This window comes from Clupea harengus, chromosome 6 (genome assembly GCF_900700415.2).
Source record: "Clupea harengus chromosome 6, Ch_v2.0.2, whole genome shotgun sequence".
NCBI lineage: Eukaryota > Metazoa > Chordata > Actinopteri > Clupeiformes > Clupeidae > Clupea > Clupea harengus.
The window spans coordinates 11,681,652-11,708,901 of NC_045157.1; the positions used below are offsets into that span (position 1 = coordinate 11,681,652).

Below are 27,250 nucleotides of genomic sequence, written 5' to 3' on the forward strand. Positions count from 1 at the left end.
TTGATTAAATTTGACAATTTTAAGCTTGGCCTACCATTTTATTGGAGCGATGAGGGACAAGTGGGGTTGAAAAGGCCCCCTTGTTCAAAGTGGGGAATGACAGAAAAAGTTTGAGAACCACTGCTTTACAGTGAGTTTGATGCGTATTGCATTAAGCTTGTGCCTGAGTATGAGTCTGCAGATGTGCACACACACACATACACACACACACATTCATACACTCACCTGTTCCTCTCTTTGCAGTGAGTTTGATGCGTATGGCTTTAAGCTTGTGCCTGAGTACGAGTCTGCAGATGTGAAGCTGCTGATGAAGCTGAATGCTGTGGAGCTGCGCAGTCGCAGTCTGCAGCAGGGGGAAGAGCGCCCCCTGGTGGCCCGCTGGGCACAGCTCCTCTCCAGCCCCTCCCAAAGCCTCTCCAGCCCCGCCCAGATGCTCTCCCCCTCCCTGGAGCTGAAGGCCTTGCTAAGGGACGGGGTTCCGCAGGAGTTCCGCACGCGGGTCTGGCGTTGGTTGGTGTATGTTCGCACACGGGCTGTGAGAGAACGCCACCCTGATCGGTATCGGCTCTTGACCCAACGCAACCATCTGGCGCCTGGCTCCGCCTCCCATCAGATCCAACTGGACCTGCACCGCACCCTCACAACCAATCAGAGGTTCAGCTCCCCCACAAGCCCCTCCCATGAGCAGCTGCGCAGAGTCTTGCTGGCCTTCTCCTGCCACAACCCCACTGTAGGCTACTGCCAAGGACTAAACAGGTACAAACACACACACACACATACACACACTCACACGCACACACACACAGACACACACACACACACACTCACAAACACTCACTCACACACACACACACACACTCTCTCACACACACACACACACACAACCCCTCTGTTGGCCACTGCCAAGAACTTACCAGGTACACACACACACAACCCCACTGTAGGTTACTGTTTGTGTGTGAAACACAGTATGTGTGTGAGTGTGTGAGCTAACCTATCCTAACAGTATGTGTGTATGTGTGTTTCCAGATTAGCAGCAGTGGCACTGCTTGTCTTAGAGGATGAAGAGGAGGCTTTCTGGTGTCTGGTGGCGATAGTAGAAGCCATCATGCCACCAGACTACTACACCAAAACCCTCCTGGGCTACCAGGTACCCAACCCTACTCTTTAACCTCTAAGGATAAAATCCTCTTGTGAGTACTCATCTGTGTGTGTGTGGTGTGTGTGTGTGTGTGTGTGTGTGTGTGTGTGTGTGTGTGTGTGTGTTAGATAGATCAGTGTGTGTTTAGGGAGCTGCTGGCTGAGAAGGTTCCCCGTGTGAGTACTTATCTGGAAAGTCACTTGGTGGACGTGAGTCAGGTCAGCGTCATCTGGTTCCCCGTCATCTTTGTGGAGCTGCTGCCTAGCGACATCCTGCTTCCTCTCTGGGATGCCTTCCTCTACGAGGGCAGCAAGGTGCGTGTGTGTGTGTGCGCGCACGCTTATATGTGTGTGAGTGTGTGTGCATGTCTATATGTGTACTTGGGAAAGGGAAGGGGTTGTGTCAAGCTCACTAATTGTGTGTTGCACAGGAGAACAGTGGGATCACTAAGTCACTAAGTTGCTCCATGAACATTACTGCAGTGCACTGCCGAGTCTAATTGGTAATTGGAGAAGGCATAACAGGACGAAATTATAGTTATTTTGTGTTATAATTTATAATAACTTACAATATTATAAGTTGATTGGAACTCCTTGCACTGTGTTCCACCGTAGTATATTTTCCATGAAGCACTGATTTGTACCTGTTTGTTCAATTTTGCCAATATGTTATATGTGTGTGTGTGTGTGTGTGTGTGTGTGTGTATGTGTCTGTGTGTGTGTGTGTGTGTGTGTGTGTGGTCAGGTCATATTCCGCTATGCGCTGGCCCTGCTGAAGTATAAGGAGGAAGAGATCCTGAAGATGCAGGACAGCAGTGAGATCTTCCAGTATCTTTTCTTCTTTCCCAAGACCATCACTGATGCCAGGTCACACATGCACACTCATCAAACATGTCTAGGGGGAGGTGATATCACCTTTAGCTTTAATATGTATTTGTATAGTAATTTATTTGCACAGTGGGGTCAGGGTCTCAGGCTCTTTGTTACCCTTTGGATAGTGTGTTGGTGTTTTAATCAGTGTTTGTCAGTCCAAGTAAAATACACACACGTGTGCTAACAACAGCAAAGTAACGGGTTCAATACCAAGACTGCAGAGAAGAAAAGGAACCGTAAATAAATGTATTTATTATTTACTGATAATCACAATACAATATACAACAGGCCTTTCGCCAGTAAACACAGTAATTCTATTCAATTCAATTCAATTTTGTTTACATAGCGCCAAAACAATACAATTGTCTCAAGTCGTTTTGCAGACGCCAGGGTCTGAACCCCCCCTGAAGCAAGCACAGGGGCGACAGGGGCAAGGAAAAGCACCCTTATAACAGGAAAAAACCTTCAACAGAACCTGGGCAAAGAGTATGTAGATGTATCGTAAGCGGGGTAGAATTAATGCATGACAGTGTTTTGGGGATGGGTAGGTGTAGGCAGAGTGTTTCTGCAAGTGGAGAGACTACAGCAGCATCCCACAGCGGAGACAGTCTAGACTAGGAGAGTAGTGGGTGGGCATTAATGGATATGGTGATGAGGAACAATTTTCACAGCCATCAGCATTAGCAAAGGTCACAATATAAGAGAGAAAAAATATGGTTCATAAGCATCTATTTAATAAACAGATAAAGAGATACATTTAGGTAAACAATTAACAGTAGGTAATAAGACCACTTTATCAGTATCAGTATTAGCATGATATGATATAGAAGGAGATGAAGAGGGGCCTGGCATGGTGTGTGGGAATTTTGTTTGTGTTTAGTCTCTGTTATGTTAAAAGCAATTATAGTGAGAGCTGGCACTAAGATACCTCGCTTTATCAGTATCAGTATTAGCCTAAGTGCACTAAGAGGGCACTGAAATACTTACGTTCAGAAGTGGTTGGCAGCGGTCCGAGGCTAGACTGCACAGCAGGTAGCAGCATACAGTCAACTCTGTCAAACAGGAAACCCTAGGGTGTAGTGTTGACCCACAAGAAGGTACACACACACACACACACACACACATACACACACACACACTTACTCATACAGACAGGTACAGGCACATAGGCAGGGAGACTGCTAATGACTCACACACTTATGTCTGCACTTATCCCCCTGACAGGAAGTTGCGCAGCGTGGCCTTCGGTGAGTTCAACCCGTTTCCCAAGAAACATTTGCGCAGCAGGAGGGCGTGGCATCGCGAGCGCCTGGAGGCGGAGCTTCGTGAGAGGGAGGCCGAGATGACGGAGCAAAGCTCCCAGCATGCTGAGCGGCACGACAAGGCACTGGACGACCTCGCCAGTGATGATGACGAACTCAACTGACCTCACACTGCAAGACACACACCAGCACTTATACAAACACAAGCACCAGCTGTGCCTGACACAGCAGCACCTTCTTCCTTTACAACACATTTCCACAAAACCTAAGTGCCTTGCTCAGCTCAGACTCTCCCCCTCCACACACCTCTGATGGCCTGAATATTGCTGTTTTCCTGTTGTGTCAGACTAAGTGCTTACATTATTTTGTATCATCTTACTCTGTAACCCATGTCCCTTGTTATGTACTCTGTCTTTGTCTCAGTAAGAGCCAATAACTGATTCATTGACTGAATCATTAGCATTCAAGTGGCTTATGTGAGAATTCAGGTTCTCCTGTAGCATTTGAACTCCTTCCCCGTCCCCAGATAGCCTCCTTCCTCCACAGCACATGTCTGTGCTCACACTACCTGCTCTGGAACGCACACTGACTTCAGACTCAAGAGCACAAGGAGCGACCAGCCTCGCTCTCACCTGAACATTGTAACAATCTCAAAGACACAGCGCTAAGTTCCTGAATGAGATATACCCAGTGTGTGTGTGTGTGTGTGTGTGTGTGTGTTTTAAGGCCGATCATCCTTACTGACAAGCAAAGAGACTAAAGTATCCTTGAGTTTAAAGGAATAGTAGTGACAATTTAGTTTTAGAAGTAAAAAATCACTCACCCCTGTTTGGCCACACTCCCTCAGTGAAACCCCTCAAAGCAAGGTGGATTTGGATGACATTGTGCAAGTTTGTATAGAGATTGTATTACTTTAATGAATATCAATTGGAATCAGAACAATCCATCAGAAAAACAACTGTATTATGGATGACTCATAAATAAGTTTAAATAAATATTTATATTCTATCACAAACCAAACAACACTTTTCTGTATTCCATCACTAGAGGGAGCTACAACCATGCTGTTCCTGAATCTTAATTGTGCTGCTTCAGTCTAGATAAGAAGAGGAGTGGTTGGGGGATAATCTTTCTGTGAGAACACACACACACTCACACACACACACACACACAGCACAAGCTCCCTCTTCCACATTATTTTAGATGCGTGTTGTAATGGGCTGGCTGACAAATGCCTGTGTGCTAGACTGGACTGCAGACTGAGGTCTTGACCTGGGTCCGGTCCTCCCACTAGGGTGACGAGCTGCAAACAGACCAAATGTGGGACAAGTAGTAAGTTTGTTTGGATAATGGCTCTTTAGGTGCTCGTCATTCACAAGTCTCACACCTTACGAAGTCACCAGAACCCCATAGAAATGACCGTTTGAAAGAAAGAGGACAATGGCCCAACCTTAGAGCAACAGTACATTCCTGTGAAAGACATGGCAATTATTCAGAATGCGTTAGAGACCTTGCCTAAACAAGACAAACATAGGAAATGGAAATACATTCATGCAAAGGCTACAGACAATGGGAGACATAATATTAGATGGCCACACTAAATTAGTCTTTCAAAGACTGTAGACTTTCTCAAATAATGTATTGCTTGACATTGCATGTTTACAAACAATAAACTAAGACAAGGAAAAACACAAATATCATACATCTATTCCAACTAGGGTTAGACAAGGAAAAAAAAACATGTCTATTCCAACTCTCTTCACACGTCTCTTCCTGTGGAGCACCATCTCAGTCCTGGTGATGCCACGCATGACATCTGCATCCGAGGCATGATGAGTGGACGTACAGTGGTCCAGTGGTCAGCCAGAACAGTAGTCCATCATACAGCACCCCACAAGTCCTGACCAGTGTCCCGACGACACTGACTGACACTGTCAATCATTTTGCCTAGACTATGGCCCCTTACTCACTGGGAAGCAAAGGCAGACATGATCACATGACCATGCTCAGTGCTGATTTCAGTGGGACAGGATGCTGTTGCACCCTCATCTGCCAGCCTCTTGATTTATGATTTATTTTTAGTGCAGAGCATTTTTCAAGATCCTATACTTGGAGGTGATGTTACACTTACCTCACTGCGCAGTGTGTTATCACATGTTAATACAGGAACCAGAGTTTTAAAATATCTAAAACTTCTCTGTTGTCACCAGAATTTCACCTCAAATAAACTCAAAGCCAGGGTGTAGCTGGAACAGCTGTGTGACAGTAACATGAATGCTGGAGATGGACAGTTACATGAATCCAAATGTGTTTGTATTATATAAATCAAACACTTAAAAGTCGAGGAGGGCCACCCACAATGATATCTGCATGCCAGAGCGGTGGTCGTATGTAGTAGCCTAGCACAAATGGGAGTTCCACCGAAGTGTATTGGTGGTAGGCAGGTGTCTGATTGGTTCCTCCTTGGGAATTCTTGACACTGTTTGGATTAACCCCTAAGGAACTCTTGGACGAGAATGGCTTTCTAATTGGCCAATTCTTGGTCGTTATGGATTGACACATGATAGGCTGTATTTAGCAATCTTAGTCATTGTAACATCGTTGAGTGACATTAATTGGTAACAGAGAGCTTTGATGAATTAAAACACTTCCAAAATACTCGAAAACTAGCGATAGCTAACTAGCAGTAACGTTACTGGCATTGATCTGTCTGATTTTGATCTGTTTTTTTTTTCTTCAGGGGGTACAGGTCTCGCAGTTTTCGCATTATTCCAGTCTAGTTGCCAGGCAGATTTCAATGTTAACTTTGGCCTGTGTGGTTCACGCTCATTGGTGTTTCTATGGTAACGGTGGGGCAGCGTGGGCCGTTTCCCCACCGGAAAGGGAGGGACAGCGGAGAGCAGCATTTCACAGAGCAAGCAAACAGACAGAAAAACACATGAATCAAATTACTCCAAAACAAGACTATAATACTTGTGAGTCAAGTTTCCTCGCACACATATTCACGGTACTTTGCATACAAAATATATTAATATTATATATTTATATATTTTGCCGCGAAGTACGAATGTATTGAGCTTCCTGCACAACAGCGTCATTTGGATCTGGTGGGGCAGTGCCCCACCTGCCCCTAATTTACAAACACCACTGGATACAAGAGTCGTATTTTGGCCACATTGGAGAGGACTGGAGTACCTGTGCGTTTGCTCGCTGCTCATATGCTGTCAGAGAAAACCACCGTTGCTTGATGTTATTTTTTTACAAATTTGCATTTGGATCAGCGGGTCATTACAGAGTAAACTTTCCAATAGTTTGGGGCTGCATGACCTGCGCAGGCGCCATTGTCATATCCATGGACTATAACGTACATCTACTGCTGCCAGTTGTCTCTATCAAGTAAAAGTTGACCTTGGAGACGGGACGTTTATTAGACTCATTGGCTCCGTGCTATCTTGTCAGGTGAGTGTTTTTCGAAATTTCAGTCGGATAGTTGAATTATTCTACTGCCTCTGCGAAAGTGAGTGCTTTTGAAGGAGAGGACGAGGAGGCCTAGGGCTCATGTTCAAACTTAAGTTGCAGGTCAACTCTTCAGCATAGCCGGTTTAAAGTGTTTAAAGCCCATGTCATAAACACATAGACATACAAAAAAAAATCACGGTATTTTTTAAATTAAACGGCTAATATAGTATTAGGTTGATACGGTATCAAGTGGTGTATGTGTGTGTTTGAGAGAGATTTGCGTTCTCACTGCGTTATACAGAGTGCATTGCAAATCCCACCATGTGAGTCTTCTTCCTACGGCCTAACACTTCAAGGTATAAGGAATTATATGCAGTAATTTCTTCACCGGAATTAAATCTTATTCGGAGAAATAACTTGTATAAATAACTTATTTGTGTAATAAAATTAATACGCCGAAATGAGAGATTAGTCATGTGACGACCAGTCAGTGCACGAGGCGCTTCATGTGTTTGCGTCCATGTTGAGTAGCCTACTGTGTTCAGTTAGGCTAGGCCTACATGATTACAAGGAATCAATAACCGATGCATATTAGATGCTAAATCTCCCCCTAAAGGAGTATTGTTTCGAGTAAATCCTTTTTTCCCTTTTCTTCTTTTCTATTGTAACGGCTACTTGGTCTAATGTTTTTTTTCCTCCATATATCCATGGCGAATCTGCCTCCCTCACAACATGTGTCGGGTGTTAGGCTACAGTGCATCAACGAAAAGGTAAGAGTTGTATCCTGAATTAATTCAAGTGTTTTGTAAGTTTGAGATGAAGGTGGTTAGTTGGTTCATCAATAATATCATCGAGTTTAGTTGCGTTTTGACGGTTTCATAGCCCATGTTGAAATAGGCCCATGAATTTGAACAGGCACCCAAGCTGGTGTGATCTCCAGCATGTCTGCCTCGCTTACAACACATTTAGCCAAAAGTGCATCATCGAAAAGATGCACTGTAAAGTTGTTTCTTGAATTTGTTGGCTATTTTGTTATGGCATGTATTTCGTTGTAGAATGTATTCTGCTCTGAGAGTTGTAGACTATGACCTTGGCGGAAATGTGGACGGGCACAGGTAACGTTATAGGCCTATGTAATCAGCTGTAGCCAGAGGACCCTTTCATTTAGTTGTGAGCTATACTTTAGTCATGTTGGCTTTTCTCTAGTTTAGTTTTAAGGTTTCACAATGCAACACATAATTAGCCAAGGCCTAGGTCGTGTTACTAATTTATATCAATATGGGCATAATGCAGACTTGATTGATTAGATTGCATGTTTAAGTCTTATGCTTGGTGTTGGATCATGTTTGGAGATTTAAATTCCTATCTGTAAAACGAGGAGTTTTTACTGACAGTTGGTTAACTGAACTGACGTTTGCGTAGTCTTATAGGTGATCTGAAATGTCACGGATATGGTAGAGGACTGTGTAGCCAAACCTTCCTTTAAAAAAAAATCCAGTTAGCCTACCTATTTCAAACCGATTCTGCCACATCAGAAATGGCACTGTAGTGTTATGTCTGATGCAATTACAGCTTCAGAAATGGCACTGTAGGGTTCTGTCTAGTGCAATTACAGTCATAGTCACTGGGTGGAGAAGAGTAACTTTTAACATGTAGGCATATTCACAGTAGCCGCCACTTGATGTGAGATTCATTAATTGAAACGGGAACGCGCGCGCGCATGTGTGTTTTTAATCGGTGAAATGTATTGAAAATGTATAGTAATCCTGGACATAACTGGTAAATGGAATGCTTCACTTCAATGTGTCATTTTTGAGAATATTGAATTAATTTACTTTTCCAAATTGTTAGAATAGAATAATAAAACCAGAAAGCCTCGTCGGGATTTTGCTTTGAAAAACCCTTTACTGCGTTTTGTTTTAAATGAATCGTCTCCGCCTTCTCAAATGCAGTCTGGTGCTTCGTCCTCTCCAGACCTGGACATAAAATATATTTTATCTTGTAAAACAATATTACCCTCTATGCCATGCATTCAGTATAGTGTTGGCGTTTATTGGTGAAGTAGTACATTGTTTAAACAGTCACATTTAGATATACTTCGTACTGGTCGCAGGCTGGAACCAATGTTTGGAACGGATGCGAGGGTGCGTCGGAAGGTTTACGAGCTAGACCAAAATGGAGGCATTTCCGGTTGTAGTACGTTCGACATAAATAAACATTTCATTATTTATCTATTTAGAAAGGCCAAAACATCTTTCAGTATGAAAAAATGCGTGCGTTTATTCATTCGTTACACAACTTAAACGTTTGCAGTAAGATTATCTTGAGACACGTCGCATCCTTTTGCATGCGTATCTGCATTGCTGGATGTCTGATTGTAAACAATAGGCTATGCAGCTGGTAGCTTGACAACTAACTGATCCCGACAACGTTTAAAAACAGAATAATGGTGTAATACATGTACTGATATAACACAAGCTGGTAGTCTGGTGATTGTACTTGTATAAATAGATGCATGCCTTCTTTATAGTTTTGTGCCATTGACTCCTTGTCACTATTTTAGCTGAGATGATCACATGGGTTGCTTTACGTCATGGCTACTAGTGCATCATGGTACATATTTAAAATGGGTTGTCTCTTTTATGTCTTATTTCAAGCACAACATGATTTTTGTATGGTCCAGTTAACATGCATCAAATGCAGGTTTACTGGTTGAAGTGTTTTAATTGTAAGCACAGTCGTAGTATGACCATCTGTGTGAAATGTATGGCAGTAAGTCTAGTACCCTCACTTGCCAGTAGCAACTCATACTTACCTGGCAGGGGAGATACCATGATCAAGAAGGTGGTTCACCCATGGCGAGGCTCAGCCATTGCACTCCGGCTGTGCTGACCTATGCGAATTCCCCAAATGTGGGAATCTCGACTGCATAATTTCTGGTAGTTGGGGACTGCGTTCGCGCTATCCCCTGATATTGTGTTAAATAATAATGATGTGTGACTGGTGTACTGAGCTGTGGGTGGATATGAGGCAAGCAGGGGATGCAAAGCAGCTTTGGAATAGTTTACTCCGAATGATGTTTCTTGTACATGACTAGAACAGGATGATTTAGGAATATAATGCTTAATTGTGTATAATGCAGCCTTTTTCAGTTTGTCGAGTACTGGACTTCTATCTTTCCTTTGATGTTGTGGCTGAAGACTTTACAGCTGCACCAAACACAAGACATTTCCGGTTGTAGTACTTTAGGAAGACCAAATTCAGATTGCTAAAATGTGTGTTCGCAAATGTTTTAGTTGTGTAACGAGTGAGTAGTCATATGATTGTTAGAAGCATTGCATCCTTCACAGGCTCATCTATTAAGACAGTTGCTGGATGTCTGAATGTAAACAATAGGCTATGCAACTGCTAAGCTTGACAACTATTTGATCCTGACGACATTTAAAGACAGAATGATGGTGGAATACATGTACTGATATAACACAAGCTGGTGGTGCCTTTAGCTGTAGAGATGTAGCCCTACTTTATAGTTCTGGGCTATTTACTCTTGGTACCCAAGTTCTTGCAACGTCTCTGTTACTGTTTTAGCTGAGATGATCACATGGGATGCTTTGTGCTCAGCCTGTCATAGCTGCTGGTGCATCATGGTACGCTTATAGAATTTGTTGTCTTATTTTAAGCACAACATGATTCCTGTAGAGTTAACACTCATTAAGTGTATGTTACTGTATTACGGGTTGAAGTGTTTCATTATAAGTATAGTACTACCATCTGTGTGAAATGTACGGCAGTTAGTCTAGTACCCTCACTTGCCAGTAGCAACTCATACTTACCTGGCAGGGGAGATACCATGATCAAGAAGGTGGTTCACCCATGGCGAGGCTCAGCCATTGCACTCCGGCTGTGCTGACCTATGCGAATTCCCCAAATGTGGGAATCTCGACTGCATAATTTCTGGTAGTGGGGGACTGCGTTCGCGCTCTCCCCTGATATTGTGTTAAATAATAATGATGTCTGGCTGGTGTACTGAGTGAGCTGTGGGTGGAAATGAGGCAAGCAGGGGATGCAAAGCAGATATGGAATAGTTTACTCTGAATGTTTTTTGTACATGACTAGAACAGGATGATTTATTCTGTAAAATGCAGCCTTTCTTAGTTGGCTGTGTACTGGACCTCCATCTTGCATTTGAGCATCCTCTTTTGATGCCGTGGTGAATAAAAGGAGGGTACATCATTTATTAACAAAATTAGCCTGATGTGTAACAAGCCACAACATAATTTACAGGATGCAAAGCTTATATGGAATAGTTTACTCTGAATGATGTGCATAGTTGTAGAACAGGAACAGTTAGGTGTGTGTGTGTGTGTGTGTGTGTGTGTGTGTGTGTGTGTGTGTGTGTGTGTGTGTGTGTATATTAATTACCACACACACTACTAACAACCATCCTGTTTTTATGTCTTATGATGGTGAAGTGGTGAATAAATATACCATAATTTTCTCCTGAGTGTATATAAACAATTGTTAAACTGCCCCTTAAATCTTCTGCATATCAAGCACAGTAATGCTGTCTACCATATCAATGACGTCATGGTACCATGTCAATGGATAAAATAAATGTAGTCATTTAGAAGGGATTGTCTGTGTTGTCAAGCAATAATATATTCTGGTCTGTGTTGGGGTGAGATGAAGTGCACCAACTAAAATGTTATTGTGAAGGGAAGCAGTCGTCATGGAATTATGAACTGTAAGAAAATAAGGGACGCTCAGATGGTCTTCATAGGGTTGCTTGAAAACTGACATATTTGTGTGTGTAAATATTGCCATATTGTGGCATGGTCAAAACCATCCTACAGTTGTTCATGTCCACATGACCCCCCGCCCCCAGTATATATATTCTTCAAATAACTAATTTTATTGCAGCACATTTTCTCATTTTTGTACTGTTTGGTTTCACTCACTTGAAGCAAATCACAGCAGTTCAGTTGTTGCATAGTTTGTCAGACACAATACCCTTCATTGACTTGCAGCTGTAAGTATGCAATTTTCCCTCTTCATTAGGCATTTTGTAGACTCATGGTTATGATTAAGCATTGTACACCCTTTCCCTGTGTTGCTATTCGAGCCTGAGCAGATAGAGAGTGTGTGTGTGTGTGTGTGTCTGCCATTTCCCTTTGGGGATCAATAAAGTACTCTATCTGTCCATCTCTATATATCCAAGTCTATGTGTGCTAGATGAAGAGGGTGAATGTGGACAGTCGGCATTCTTTTAAATAACCTGTGCAATTTGTGAAATTCAGAAGCGATATTTTTTTTAATTTATTCATAAAAATAAATCGTGAACCACAGAAGGCTATATACAGTAGACTATGTCTATTTCTTGCAGCTGTTAAAGCACTGGCTTAAATAGGCTAACATCAAGGCCAGAGGATCCCAAGGGAAATTTTAGGACATCCAGTAGCTTATATAACTTATACAACTCAGACACAACATACACAAATCACATACACAGAGAGGAGAACATGTTCAAAGTGGGTGGGGTGGTAACCGATACAAGAATGGGTCTGACCCTATGGTACAATATGCATGATTGTGAGTGACAGTGTAGATGCCCAGGAGGAAAGTGTTCTTGTGCTGCTTGTGTGGATAGTGCAAAAGAGATAGATAGTGCAGAATATAAGTCTGTGCAAGGGGCTAGTGTATATAGCCAGTAAGGGGATGGACAGTGGGTTGGTATAATAAGATGGGGTGGATGATGGGGCAGGCTGAGGTAGACTCATGCAGAGAAGACCATCTCCCCCCTCCCCTTCTGCATGGAGTTGTATAGCTGAATGGCCCTGTGGACAAAGGACCTCCTCAGCCTGTCCGATGAGCATGCCAGTGACAGGAGTCTGCAACTGAATTTGCTCCTCTGTCTATTGAAAGTTCTGTGTAGTGGGTGGTGGTCATTGTCCAAGATGGTCAGCAGCATGCTCAGGGTCCTTTTCTCCGCAACTGTTATGAGACAATCCAGTTCAGTGCCAACAGCATCTCCCGCCTTCCTCACCAGTCTGTCCAGTCGCCCCACATCCATCTTCTTTATGCTGCCTCCCCAGCACACCACAGCATAAAGGATGACACTGGCAACAACAGACTGGTAAAACATGCAAAGGAGTTTGTTGCAGACATTGAAGGACCTCAACGTCCTCAGGAAGTAGAGCCGGCTCTGACTCTTGTAGAGTGCATCAATGTTGGCTGACCAGTCCAGTTTATTGTCCAGTATTTCTAGGTGTTGACCACCTCCACCCTGACCCCCTCAATGGAGACTGTGTGCATTGCAAGCACTAGCCAGCTTTGTTTATCTGATTATGAATTTATTTAATCTATTTATTTTTCTCTCTGCAATAGTTTGCTGAACTGACTGATCAAAAATGCCTTATTTTCACCCTCTGCAAATTGTTAACCAGGTAGCTCAATAGACAGCAACTTGAATAAATCAAGCTTACCAATTTGGTTACAGCAGGTGTCAGACATTCCAACCATGAACTTAACACTGGCGTAGCAAAACAGGAATCTCCCCCATTCTTAACATTGTTAAATGTATATTTTACCATTCGGCATGTCTTTGTTATTTGTTAATGGCGGCGGTGGGCCTGGGAGTTACACTCCACTTGGGCCCTCTAGCCTAATAACAGTAGAGATGGCTCCTGTAGTGGCATTCTCAGTTGTAATCTTTTCTAGGTTTTTAGTCCTACAAATACGACAATATGCTGCACCAAAACTGTCGTTTTTGGTAACAAGATTTGCTTGCAAGATTTTCAGTGCCCACTGTTGCAGTTGATATTCCAAAGGTGTTCTGTAATTGCAGTGGTGGTCTGTGATCTGGCTCATAACAAACTAGTTTTCAGTGGTGCCATCTCCTGCTTAATTATAGTAATGTGAACAAACATTTGCTGTTTAATGTTTTGTTTTGGGTGTAAGGCAGCAGACATCATGTTAGGTTAATAGTACAATTTTTTTTTTTTATTAATATTTTTTTTTTTCAGTGGCCTAAGTGTGAAATTGAAGTTAGGCGACAGATCATGGATTCTACCCGCCATCAGATTGCATGTAGTTATTGGCTTGCAAGTAAATACCGGTGATGTTGTAATACCACTTTTCTCCGCTGGGTGGGGGAGTCGTATTATAACTCAAATTAAACATTAAATCTGAAAGCATAGCCCTTTTCAGAGCCCACAATGTAATGTGTGTGATCGTTACACTTAAATTCATAGACATTATAAGTACCTTCCATGAGATCGGATTCATATAAACGTTTCTTTATATACTCGTACATGATTGGTTGAGGGGATGCCTCGTGTAACGTCTCATTCAAAGTATGTTCTTTAAAGGATGAAACGTAGTGATCTATGGACTTTCAAACGCTACATTTCAAACGCTACACAAAGGAACAAATCGTCGGACATGCTCGCTAAGAAAAATAAGAAGGTTTTCTTAAATATCCTAATCGTGAAGATTACGACGGAGAATGCAGTCCTTCACGTATCGTTCGGTCCGGCATCGCTTCTCGGCCTTTTGGCTAAGATCAAGTGTAGTATCTGTTCTTATCAGTTTAATATCTGATACGTCCCCTACCCGGGGACCATATATTAAATTGATTTTTGGAACTGGGAGATGGAATAGGGGCTTGCTCCGTCCACTCCACGCATCGACCTGGTATTGCAGTACCTCCAGGAACGGTGCACTTCCCCCGGGAAGAATCTATTTGTCTAAAAAAAGAAATGTTGTACGAGTTTGAAGACGGCATGTATAGAGATGATGGGCAACACGATAGTAATGTCGTCGATACTGTAGTAATACATTAGTCATCCTCGCTTCGTTTAATTGTTGCCTAATGTAAGCGAGAGTGATAGTCGGCAGTTTAAGAAGGTAGAACCATATCATGCGCATTTCCGGTCGTTACCAAATTTCTGACAGCAGTCAGTCGCTGTCTTAACTGTCTATGGTCAGCTAACTTGGCTATCCAGCCAGCTAAGTGTCTGAAAGCTAACTACATAGCGAACGTTGCCCGCCGTGGCCGTGTGAATGAATTCTGTAGAAGTTAAATTGATTAAAGATATACCGATGGTACTCCAAGTTCGCTCAGGTGTATACTGAAGGTTTAACGTTGGAATTTAACGATATAAATGAGGAGTTATACATGGTGTAGAATTCTTAAAATGAATGTTGCAGAGGTTTTACTTTTTTTTTTTTTTTTTTTTATCTGAATGTAATAAAATAATGGTTCATCTGCAATTATTGGCACTACTGATTAATACAAAAAGGTTATGTGATATTCAACTTTTGGTAAATTGACATAATGTCTCGCTGAAAAACATGAATAAAATCCAACCTTGGGCACAGCGGCCCTCTTGTTTGTTTCACACCATAGCGAAACCTGAAGTGCTCTTCAACCTAACGACTCACATCTGCGGAGGAGTGGATGGAGTCAGCGACAACCTTTCTGTGAACAAAGGAGGCCAAAACATCATTACCCCCCCCCCCCCCCCCCCCCCCCCCCCACACACACACACACGAACCCCACTCACATGTGTGTGCGCACACACACACACCCCACAGCACAAGCTAGCCCCTTCCACACTATTTGAGGTGTGTTGTTGTGAACTGGCTTACGACTGCCAGGGGCTGTTGTTCAGCAGCAGTGCATTGGACTGGACTGCAGACTGGGATCTTGACTTTAATACTGTCTTCCTGAGCTGGAGGAGGTGTAGGCGAGAAGAGCGTGGAGCAGCACACAGCCAGGGTGATGTGCAGGGTGCAACCCCACAACCCTTTTGTTTGGATAATGTCTCTTGTCAATGGCTCAAGTCCTTGTCATTCACATGCACTGACCAGTCTCACACCTTTTTGTAAGGTGTGAGACTGGTCAGTGCATGTGAATGACACACCTGTACAGACGAGGGCAGTGGTCTAACCTTAGAGCAACAGTACATTCCTGTGAAAGACATGGCCATTATTCAGAATGCGTTAGAGACCTGGTCTAAACAAGACAAACATGGGAAATGGAAATACATTAATGCAAAGGCCGAAAACAATGGGATACAGGATATTAGATGGCCACACTAAATTTGTCTTTCAAAAACTTTGGATTTACTGCATGGCACAGCCTCAGTCCTGGTGGTGTGATGTATGACATCTGCATCTGAGGAGTGATGAGTGGACCCAAAGTGGTTAAGGTCAACGTCAGCACACCAGTTTCCTGATCACACCGTCTGATTCCATCATTATTTTGCCCAGACTTTGGCCCTCACTATCTAGGCACAAAGGCAGAGATGATCACATGGCCATGGGAGCTGCTAATTTAACTGGGACAGGAAGCTGTTACACGCTCTTCTGCCAGATTTTTCAATTAAGTTTTTCTGTTATTTTTAGTGCATCTTTTAAATCCTATTTTTGGAGGTAATGTTGTGCTAATTGTACACAACCATTTGATATCACTGTGCAGTGTATTATTACATGAATCAAATTCTTAGTCAAGGAGGTCCATACTATTTTAGCTGAGATGATCATAATGGTGCATACTTATAATTTGTTGTCTGTTGAGTTGAGCTGATCACATGGGTTGCAGTTGTTGGATGTCTGAATGTAAACAATAGGCTATGCAGCTGCTAAGCTTGACCACTATTTGATCCTGAAGACATTTAAAGACAAAATAATGGTGGAATACATGTGCTGGTAGTGCCCTGGTGGTGCCTTTAGCTGTAGAGATGTAGCCCTACTTTATAGTTCTGGGCTATTTACTCTTGTTACCCAAGTTCTTGCAACGTCTCTGTTACTATTTTAGCTGAGATGATCACATGGGATGCTTTGTGTTAAGCCTGGGTCATAGCTTCTGGTGCATCATGGTACGCTTATAGAGTTTGTTGTCTTATTTTAAGCACAACATGATTCCTGTATGGTACAGTTAACACTAATTAAGTGTATGTTACTGTATTACGGGTTGAAGTGTTTCATTATAAGCATAGTATGACCATCTGTGTGAAATGTACGGCAGTTAGTCTAGCACCCTCACTTGCCAGTAGCAACTCATACTTACCTGGCAGGGGAGATACCATGATCAAGAAGGTGGTTCACCCATGGCGAGGCTCAGCCATTGCACTCCGGCTGTGCTGACCTATGCGAATTCCCCAAATGTGGGAATCTCGACTGCATAATTTCTGGTAGTTGGGGACTGCGTTCGCGCTATCCCCTGATATTGTGGTAAATAATAATGATCTCTGGCTGGTGTACTGAGCTGTGGGTGGAAATGAGGCAAGGTTTACTCTGAATGTTTCTTGTACATGACTGTACAACAGGATAGTTAAGTTAGGTTGCATTGTACACAATTAAGCATTTCTTAGTTGGCTGAGTACTGAACCTCTGTCTTGCGTTTGAGCATCCTCCTTTGTTCCTTCGTGGTGAATAAATGGAGGGTACACCAATAATTAACAAAATTAGCCTGATGTGTAACAACCTATAACATCATTTAGACCAGGGGTGCCCAACCAGTCGATCACGGTCTACCAGTCGATCGCGGGCTGAGTTGCAGTCGATCGTGAGAAATATTGTGTCACTCGTGTATTGTCTGTAGCCTAATCCTACTGTTGTGTAAAATACATTAAAACTTCCAACTTAAAACATCTTAAATAGGCACAAAGAATTGCCGATCGCGTGAAGCAGTGTGTAGATTTGTAGCCTACAATAGTAGGCTATATCAAAAAATCTCACGCGCCTCTTTCTATCTACGCATGCAGGGTATGGTTGCTAGGTTGTAACTAAGGACTCGAAAGGGCACGAGAACCTAGACTAGAGTAAGTGGATAGGCTACTACCATGGCAGAAGCTAAAAAATCTAAAACTTATAATTTTCATTCAGAGTGGGAGGAAGATTATTTTTTCGTGTATTCGAATGCAAAGTCCATCTGTCTTATCTGCAATGCAAACGTGGCTTTACCAAAGAAAGGGAATTTGGAGCAGCATTTCAAGACGGTCCACAAGAGCTACGATACAAACTTCCCAGCTAAATCATTCTTGGATTTAGCCTTTCTTACCGATCTGACTGACAAGCTCAATAACTTGAATCTAGAGCTGCAGGGTAAGGAGAAACACGTCATGAACATGATCAGCTCCGTGAACACGTTTAAAAGCAAGTTACACCTGCTATCATCCGGTTTCAACAGTGTGATGTGCGGAACTTTCCACACATGGACACAGAACTTAAGCGTCAGGGCAAAAACTGTGCGGAGCTTGAGAGTGCACGTTATGATGAGCAAGTGCAGAGCATCTTGTCAGAATTTGACAGGCGCTTTACTGACTTTGCATCCATTGAGCCTGTTGTCAGTTATCTCTGTTTTCCATTTGGGGAAAATATAGATGTGGATTGTATAACGTGGCATCACTCTTCAACCTGGATAGCTGTGCTATTGAGAATGAGAATTCTGGAATATAATGCAGAAAGAGAAGTACCCCAACCTCAGACAAACTGCAGGGAATTTGACCACTTTTTGAATCAACATATTTGTGAGTCTGCCTGTTCACATATTAAAATCATCAAGTCAAAATACAGATCCACCATGACTGATGACCACCTTGCGGTCAGCTTACGGCTGGCACTCAGCTCCTACTGTCCATTCTATGAAAGACTAGCTTTCTCCTCTCAGTGCCAGAAATCCCACTAAGGTAGAGAAATACCACTTTTCCAACTTGAATTAGGCATTGTATTATTTGGGTTGTTTGTCTGTTGTGGTGTTACGGGCCAGTCCTAGGCCTACTTGTGCTTATTCTTTGCACCACGCACATTCACATTTACTTCAATACATGTATTATTATTGTTAAAACTGGATCTATGTCAGAAAACAGTGTCCTATATAGTTGCACAATAAATTGTGGCTACGCTACGGCTTTCGATATGGCTTGGTAGATCTCGATACACTATCAACTTTAAAAGTAGATCTTGGTTCAAAAAAGGTTGGGCACCCCTGATTTAGACTTTAGAGGATGCAAAGTGGATATGGAATAGTTTACTCTGAATGATGTAAATCAGGGCTCTTCAATAGGTGGGCCGAATCCGGCCCCCGAGCTGCTTTGGACTGGCCCCCGGAGTGTGCTCCGGTAGCCTCATTCAATTTGTGACTGGCTAATTGTACACTCTCGCGTGCAGTAGGTGGTGGTATGGTGGCGGTATGCACCCGTTTAAGCCAAGTAAACAGGTACTGCCTGTTTTGGCCAGACATACATTTTGAGGGACAACAAATGACCAATCAAATTTGCCCCTTCGCGCTCTAGAGTTACCGTTGACCTTCATCACTCTCACTCGTACCGTTCAAGCTGCGCTAACGAGACAAAAATTTCTCTCTCCACCTTAAAAAAAAGAAAAGTTGACTCAGAAAATAGGCAGTTCAAAAATGAATGGACAGAGAAATACGTGTTTATTACTGTGGATAGTACGATGATGTTCATGTTTGCTCTGCAATGAGTGCCTTGCCGTGTGTAAAAAGTACAATTTGAGAAGGCATTTGAAGACGGCGCATGCTAACTTTGATGTCACTGTCCCACTGGGCTCTGCTGCTCGGAAGCAGAAGATAACGAGCCTTAAATCTTATGAGCAAAGATGTCAAACATGAATGCCATTAAAACTCACAATCGCATATCCCTTACTGACCAGCATCTACATGACTGCATGCGCATTGCCCTGACAACTTATATGCAGGACTTCACTGCTCTTGCCAAGTCAAAAAGATGCCATTTCTCTCATTAGATGGCAAATGTAGGCAAATTACATGCAAGTTAATAGGCATGTTAGTCAAGCAAGCAATTGCGGTTCATTTTTGTAACAGTATGATGTAATTATGATGTTATTCACCTCATATTATCCACTTAATGTTTTGCTTGATGTGGTATGGTTCAGCTGGACTGAATATTGAGGTATCTGAGGCTATTTAATTTAGGGGTGTCACGATACCAAAAATTCAGTAGTCGGTACCAATACCAGTAAAATAACACGATTCTCGATGCCAATGTCGATACCACGGTAAAAAAAAAAAAAAAAAGGATTTTCCATGTACTTGAACTTGAAACATGAACTTCTCATACAAAACATGTGCAATAGAGCATATTACAACATAATAAAGTGCAATTTATTGTCATAGTGCAACAACTAGTGTCCCCAGACTTCCAGGCAGGTACTGTGCAAAAACAACAACAGTGCAAAACAAAACAGTGGATATAAAAGTGCAGCCATTCAGCTAACAAGATGAACATGAGTTTGGGCAAAATTGCATAATTTTTCACAGCATTTCACACCCCTAAAGACTAAAGCTTCTTAAAGGACATATTAAATACAAAATAAATCAATGTTCAGTGTGGTCGCGGCGAAATTCCAGCTGTTACTCGCAAATAGTCTTTTAGGCTACATTGAGTCTATGGCATCGAAAACAAAAAATAAATTGGGTAATCGTGTTTTTTCAAACCAATTGCATATTCAGTTGTAACTATATTAAACTAGGACATTCAGTGAATTTCGCTAGTTTTGACATTAAACTTGCAAGATACATTCTCTCTCTCGTAGGCTATAGGCTAACGTTAAAACTACAGCATAGCTAACCTAAACTACGTACATAACATACAATGGCTTAACACACGTGCCCACCATCATGACATCATGTAACGTGTATTTCAGTATGACGGATTAAAAAAACTGAAAAAGTGCATTCTTTGGATGTTGTTAATATGAATCAAAATTATCCTTGAATTCTTTAAACAAATATTAGTATTAGCTCCTTTGGTCTGAAGAACACGGTAGCATTGTTTGCATAAGTAGGGTGGCCAGACGTCCTCTTTTACCCGGACTCTTTTCGAGACCTAGAAAATGCGTCCGGCAGGGATTCCAAAAGCGTCCGGGATTTTGCCTCGTCGGATATTTGTGTTTCTCTGGGTCTTTCACAAACTGAAACTAGTTACTACGTAGTTTTGGAAAGGGTATCTCCCTTTCATTCCACCTTTTTGCGCGAGCTCTGACTGTAGAGAGGACTGTCATTGGTCAACCGCCTTCCTAGTGTTGCCAGATATGATAATTATCCTCCAAACTGAGCCTTTGATACGATACGCCATTTCCAGTCTGGCAACACTGCGCACCTGGCCGCCTTCACTAGTTTCATCGTTTACAATAGTAAATGACATCTGCATGTGAAAAACAGCTGGTATCGGCGCTCACGGTGCTTACGGTACTTAAAAAAAAAAATGGGTATCGTCGGTGTTTTGTTATTTTAGTACCGCAAGGTACCGTAAGTATCGGTTCTCGTGACATCCCTAATTTAATTATAGACAAATATGCAAAATGCAGTGTACTTTTGGCCACAGCAGATGAACTGCTTAACCCTGTTATTGTAAAAAGAGGTCAAATATTGGACTGTTACAGTGATTGTTCTGTCAGTGATTTATAGTTAAATGCAGTTTGAAACATTTTGCTCTCATGCATTGTTATATTGTAATTCAATAGTTGGTACAGCTATGTACAATGAAGCATGTTTTACCAGTCTGTGGTTGCCAGCGTCCTCTTTTATGCTGTGGTGTGCTGGGGAGGCAGCATAAAGAAGAGGGATGCGGGGCGACTAGACAGGCTGGTGAGGAAGGCTGGAGCTGTTGTGGGCACCAAACTGGACTGCCTCACAGCGTGGCGGAGAGAAGGACCCTGAGTAGGTTGCTGACTATCTTGGACAATGTCCACCACCCACTACAGTACTCTCAACAGACAGAAGAGCATATTCAGTGGCAGACTCCTGTCACTGTCATGCTCTGAGGAAGTCCTTTGTCCCCAGGGCCATTCAGCTGCATAACGCCACGCAGAAGGGGAGGGGGAGGGAGAGGGAGATGGACTTCTCTGCATGAGTCTTCCTCAGTCTGCCCTTCTCTTCTCATCTCTTCACTTACCATCCCACTGTCCATCCATCCCTCTACTGGCTATACTAGCACCTTGCACAGACTGAACAACTTATATCTCTTTGCATTATCCACACACAAGCACAAGAACGTTGCACTATCCACACAAGCACATGAACACTATCTCTCGCACTATCCTCACTTGCAGCACAAGAACACTTTCCTCGTGGACATCAACACTTTACCAATCTATGCACAATGTGCCATAGGGTCAGATCCATTTCTGTATCTGTAAACACCCCACTCCCTGTGAACATGTTCCCCCTATGTGTATGTGATGTATGTATGTCTGTGAGTAAGTGTATAAGCTACTATGGATGACCTAAATTTCCCTTGGGATTAATAAAGTATCCATCTCTCTCTCTATCTATCTATCTATCTATCTATCTATCTATCTAATTACAATTCACAGCAGTTCAGTTGTTGCATAGTTTGTCAAACACAATACCTTTCATTGACTTGCAGCTGTAAGTATGCAACTTTCCTTCTTCAGTAAGCATTTTGTAGACTCGTGGTTATGATTAAGCATTGTACACCCTTTCCCTGTGTTCCTATTTGAGCCTGAGCAGATAGTGTGTGTGTGTGAGGGGGGAGGACAGCATGTAAGATGGCACAAGTCTGCCATTTCCCTTTGGGGATCAATAAAGTACTCTATCTGTCCATCTCTATATACCCAAGTCTGTGTGTGTGAAATGGAGAGGGTGAGTTTGGAGAGTCAGCAGTTATCCATGAATGACTACATGTAATGTAAATAACTTAATTTTTAATTTAATTACTCTTTCTCTGCACTAGAGTTGGCTGAACTGACTGATCAAAGTGCTTTCTCGCCTCCGTCCCTCCCTCACCCCCCACACCACCTCTATTCTTGTACATAGCCTTGTCACCTCCCGTATCGACTACTGTAATTCTCTCCTCTTTGGTCTCCCCCAGAAATCCCTCCATAAGCTCCAACTGGTCCAGAACTCAGCTGCCCGTATCATCTCCCTCACCCCCTCTTTCCACCACATCACCCCCATCCTACAGCAACTCCACTGGCTTCCAATTCACTTCCGTATCAACTTTAAAATTCTTCTTCATACTTTTAAAGCCATCCACAACCTTGCCCCTCCTTACCTGTCTGACCTCCTTCACACTGCCACCTCCACCCGCTCCCTCAGATCCTCCTCTTCCATCCACCTAACTGTCCCCTCTGCCCGGCTTACCACCATGGGGAGCAGAGCTTTCAGCCGCTCTGCTCCCAAACTCTGGAACTCACTCCCACCTGACATCCGAAACATTGACTCCTTCCCTCAGTTCAAATCCTCTCTCAAAACCCACCTTTTCAGGATTGCATTCTCACTGTAGTTGCCATGATGTTTTTACTTGCACTTTTAATTTTAATTGTTTTGTTATTTGTTTGCTCCTGTTTTAAATTGTAAAGCGTCCTTGAGTGACATGAAAGGCGCTGTGAAATAAAATGTATTATTATTATTATTATTATTATTATTTCTTTTCACCCTCTGCAAAATGTTAACCAGGTAGCTCAATAGACAGCCACTTGAATAAATCAAGCTTACCAATTTGGTTACAGCAGGTGTCAGATATTCCAACCATTAACTTAACCCTGGCGTAGCAAAACAGGAATCTGCCCCATTCTTTACATTGATGTGTTAAAATGCACATTATCCTAACAACAGGTTTTTAGTCCTACAAATACGACAATATGCTGCACTGAAACTGAACTTTGTCCCACCAGTGTGTGTGCTGACGGTGATGGTCAGTTGCTGTTTGCTCTATAGACTCTCACTTTGCAGTGTTTTACTCTTTCACAAATATTTTTATTGTAGATATTTTATACAGTCTATGGGTGAAGTAGCATTAATCACTAGGGAGGGGATAAATTGTCTCCACTGGGAATAAAAAAAATGAGAAGCCAGATGTTGCCAACTATGTCGCCAGTAGACAGCAGTTAATTTGCTAGCAAGATTTTCAGTGCCCACTGTTGCAGTTGATATTCCAAAGGTGTTCTGTAATTGCAGTGGTGGTCTGTGATCTGGCTCATCACAAACTAGTTTTCAGTGGTGCCATCTCCTGCCTAATTATAGTAATGTGAACAAACATTTGCTGTTTAGGTTTGGGTATAAGGCAGCAGACATCATGTTGAGTTAATAGTACAATTTTTTTTTTATTATTATTGTTTTTTTTTATCAGTGGCCTAAGTGTGAAATTGAAGTTAGACAGATCATGGATTCTTCTTTATGGGCTTGCAAGTAAATACCGGTGATGTTGTAATACCACTTTTCTCTGCTGGGTGGGGGAGTCGTAGTATAACTCAAATTTAAACATTTACATCTGAAAGCATAGCCCTTTCCAGAGCCCACGATGTAATGTTTGTGATCAATAGACTTAAATTCATAAACATTATAAGAACTTTCCATGAAATTGGATTCATATAAACTTTTCTTTATATACTCGTATCTGATTGGTTGAGTGAAACGTCTCATCCAAAGTATGTTCTTTAAAGGATGAAACGTAGTGATCTATGGACTTTCTAACGCTACATGTAAAATGGCATGCGAAAAGAACTAATTGCCGGACATGCTTGTTAAGAAATTCTTTTAGGTTTTCTTGAAGACCCTAATCGTGAAGATTACGACGGATAATGCAGTCCTTCACGTATCGTTCCGTTCCGTCCGGCATCGCTTCTCGGCCTTTTGGCTAAGAGCACCTGAGGGGAAAAAAAATAATAATCTGTTCTTATCAGTTTAATATCTGATACGTCCCCTACCCGGGGACCATATATTAAATTGATTTTTGGAACTGGGAGATGGAATAGGGGCTTGCTCCGTCCACTCCACGCATCGACCTGGTATTGCAGTACCTCCAGGAACGGTGCACTTCCCCCGGGAAGAATCTATTTGTCTAAAACAAGAATTGAAATACGAGATGGAAGACATGTATAGAGAAAGCGGGCCACAAAAATTACGACGGCAATGTCGTCGATACTGTAGTAACACAGTAGACATCCTCGCTTCGTTTTAATTGTAGCCTAATATAACTGAGAGATAGTCAGAAGTTTAAGAAGGTAGAACCATAGCATAAGCATTTCCAGTCGTTACCAAATTTCTGACAGCAGCCAGTCTCTGTCTATTGTCAGCTAACTCGGCTATCCAGCCAGCTAAGTGGCTAGCGAAGTAACTACATAGATAACGTTACCGTCGTGGACGTGTGAAGAAATTCTGTGTAGAGGTTAAATTGAAGATATACCGATGGCACTCGAAGTTCGCTCATATACTGAAGGTGTAACGTTGGAACTTAACGTTGTAAATCAGGTGTTATAGCATACATGGTGTAGAATCCTTAAAATTAATGTGGCAGATTTTTTTATATATATTTTTTATCTGGATGTAATAAAATATGGTTCCTGAGAAATTATTGGCACACCTGATTTAAAAAAGGGTTATGTGAAATTCACCTTTTGGTGAGTTGACATAATGTCTCACTGAAAAACATGAGTAAAATCAAACCTTGGGCACAGCATGTCCCTCTTGTTTGTTTCACACCATAGCATACCAGAAGTGCTCTTCAGCGAGAGGAGCGTGGAGCTGCACACAGCCAGGGTGATGAGCAGGGATGGCAACTGTCGGCAGAGAATACGTATGGCCCAGAGATACCGTATTGAAACCGGAAGTGGGTGATTTACTCCGTTTGATTGGCTAATAACAGGACCTTTACTTTTTCGTTGAGAAATTGTGTTGATCGCCTGACTTTTAAACGAACTTTTACGAAGTCATACAACTAAACACACAAGTGACTTGTTAACCGAACTTTTACGAAGCTATATGACTAGGGTTGGGTACCGAGAACCGGTACCAATATGGAACCGGTTCCAATACAACCGGTACCTACCCGGACCGAAATGCAACGCAGATTTCGGTGCTTCATTTCGGTGCCTAAGCCTATTGAACACGGTTGCTAGGCAGATTCCGCGGGGCACATGTAAAACTGCCCCAGCTCCCAATGTAAACTTTGTCCTCACGCTCATTGGTGTTTTCATAGCAACAGTCTTATGACAGTGAAGAGCATGCAGCATTTCACAGAGCAAGCACAAACAGAACTAGCCATCAACCTTTTAACAGAGAAAATACCGAAAGGTAAACGGTCAAAAGTGTGGCTGTATTTCGCACAAATATTCAAACATCGCGACGTGCAGCAAATGCAACAAGACAATTGCGTGAAAAGAGGGGAGAGAAGGCAAGAGTCAACGGCAGATCAGCAACCGAAGACTGAAAAATATGATGACGGCTACACTTAGCCTACGGTAGTTAGGTGGTGGGCCGAAGCCTCGTATCTGTTCAACTTTGCATTTTAATTTTGGAGGACCTACATTTCTAAAGTTGGGATGATTATATAATTTCTAACGATAAACCAGTTGTTGCCAGGACAGTTTCCCGTGGAGTTTGTCAAACCCATAGTGTAAAAGTTTGTTAAACTCGCCGGCTAACACAGTTGCCTACTAAATCAGTCGAACCAATAACACGATGTTATACTGGCGTAAGAAAATTATTAACCAATCAGATGCAGCCATATTGACACCCGTTTCACCGATTACTCATGTTGACATCTTTCACTGCTGCCGCGACAGCTCCAACCCATTGAAACGGAGACGTGTTGTAAGTAATAATTTGATCAGTATTAGGCCGTTTTAAAACGTGTTTTTTTTCTAAACCGTCTTTTTTATACGTGTGTGATGGTGTAAATAGTTTTAGTTCGCTAACGAGCCGTAGTTTGTACTATATAGCCTTGCTTACGGTTAGCTATGCTATTTGTTAATACCTCATCTACCTTGTCAAGTTTAATCAACGTTATTCACCTTGTATGGAGTCGATGGTAGACTCATTAACCACGCAACACAAAACCTTATAGTCTAAGAAATATTTAATCATCAAGGGGGAAAAGAAAAGGTAAGGGGAAAATGTGGATCTCCTGAGCACTGGGACCAGAGCCACAAGGCTAAGGTTGGTTAGTCCACAAAGAGATTAAAGGAACATAATGGATAAAGAAAGGGGGGGAGCCACCCCTCCCTGGCAGCACTGCAATACCAGGGTAATGCCAAGGGGTGATCTCTCCCTAGGCCTCTTCTAAGATGTTATTATCACAATTTGTGCACTTGCACAGGTTGGTACATGGCAGCTCATACACTTTGCATGTACGTTTTCCCCTGACAGTTTTTTTTTTTTTTTTTTTTTTTTTTTTTTTTTTTTTTTTTTGCAGGAGCAGTGAACAAGCTCAAGGATTGCCTCTGGAGCTGGTGGAAGTGACATCCAGTCCACCTCATAGCCATCTTCCAGCCATGATTGATTGGAGGAGGAATGTCTGGGTAACACTCCAGGCTCCTCCTGTGCACTGCAGCCTGGGTGCTTGCCCGCTGAATATGTTTGTGCAGAGTGTCCTGGTTTGGAGGCAAGTCTCACTCAGAATATCTGCCTGACTTGAACAATGTAGCCCTGGCCTTATTAATGTCCTGAGAGGGCAGTCCATAGGTCATACATCAATGTATTCTTTTTCTTAATTTCGTTTTTTGTA

At 42.4% G+C, this 27,250-nt stretch overlaps 1 protein-coding gene, 1 long non-coding RNA gene, 4 other non-coding genes and 1 pseudogene across 7 annotated transcripts in view; all 7 read left to right on the plus strand.

Annotated features, from left to right (window-relative positions):
* tbc1d2 (TBC1 domain family, member 2) overlaps positions 1 to 4,290 on the plus strand; it is a 16,667-nt gene extending 12,377 nt beyond the window's left edge. For both annotated transcript variants that reach the window (XM_031569001.1, XM_031569002.1), the window contains exons 11-15: positions 244 to 756; positions 1,030 to 1,150; positions 1,270 to 1,455; positions 1,886 to 2,007; positions 3,238 to 4,290. In XM_031569001.1, the coding sequence (XP_031424861.1) occupies positions 244 to 756; positions 1,030 to 1,150; positions 1,270 to 1,455; positions 1,886 to 2,007; positions 3,238 to 3,439 (1,144 nt within the window). In that variant the 3' untranslated portion in view covers positions 3,440 to 4,290. The remainder of the gene's footprint in view (positions 1 to 243; positions 757 to 1,029; positions 1,151 to 1,269; positions 1,456 to 1,885; positions 2,008 to 3,237) is intronic.
* A 2,188-nt stretch (positions 4,291 to 6,478) lies between these two features.
* LOC116220781 overlaps positions 6,479 to 27,250 on the plus strand; it is a 33,064-nt gene continuing 12,292 nt past the window's right edge. Inside the window, exons 1-2 of the long non-coding RNA XR_004163854.2 lie at positions 6,479 to 6,734; positions 7,483 to 7,504. This is a non-coding gene — a long non-coding RNA (uncharacterized LOC116220781). The remainder of the gene's footprint in view (positions 6,735 to 7,482; positions 7,505 to 27,250) is intronic.
* On the plus strand, positions 9,542 to 9,705 carry LOC116220877. The gene has a single exon (XR_004163916.1). It is a non-coding gene; the product is annotated as a U1 spliceosomal RNA (small nuclear RNA).
* Positions 10,560 to 10,723, plus strand: LOC116220908. Its single transcript, XR_004163945.1, has one exon. It is a non-coding gene; the product is annotated as a U1 spliceosomal RNA (small nuclear RNA).
* LOC116220880 lies at positions 14,270 to 14,460 on the plus strand. The gene has a single exon (XR_004163919.1). It is a non-coding gene; the product is annotated as a U2 spliceosomal RNA (small nuclear RNA).
* LOC116220878 lies at positions 16,799 to 16,962 on the plus strand. Its single transcript, XR_004163917.1, has one exon. It is a non-coding gene; the product is annotated as a U1 spliceosomal RNA (small nuclear RNA).
* On the plus strand, positions 24,363 to 24,567 carry LOC116220884 (annotated as a pseudogene).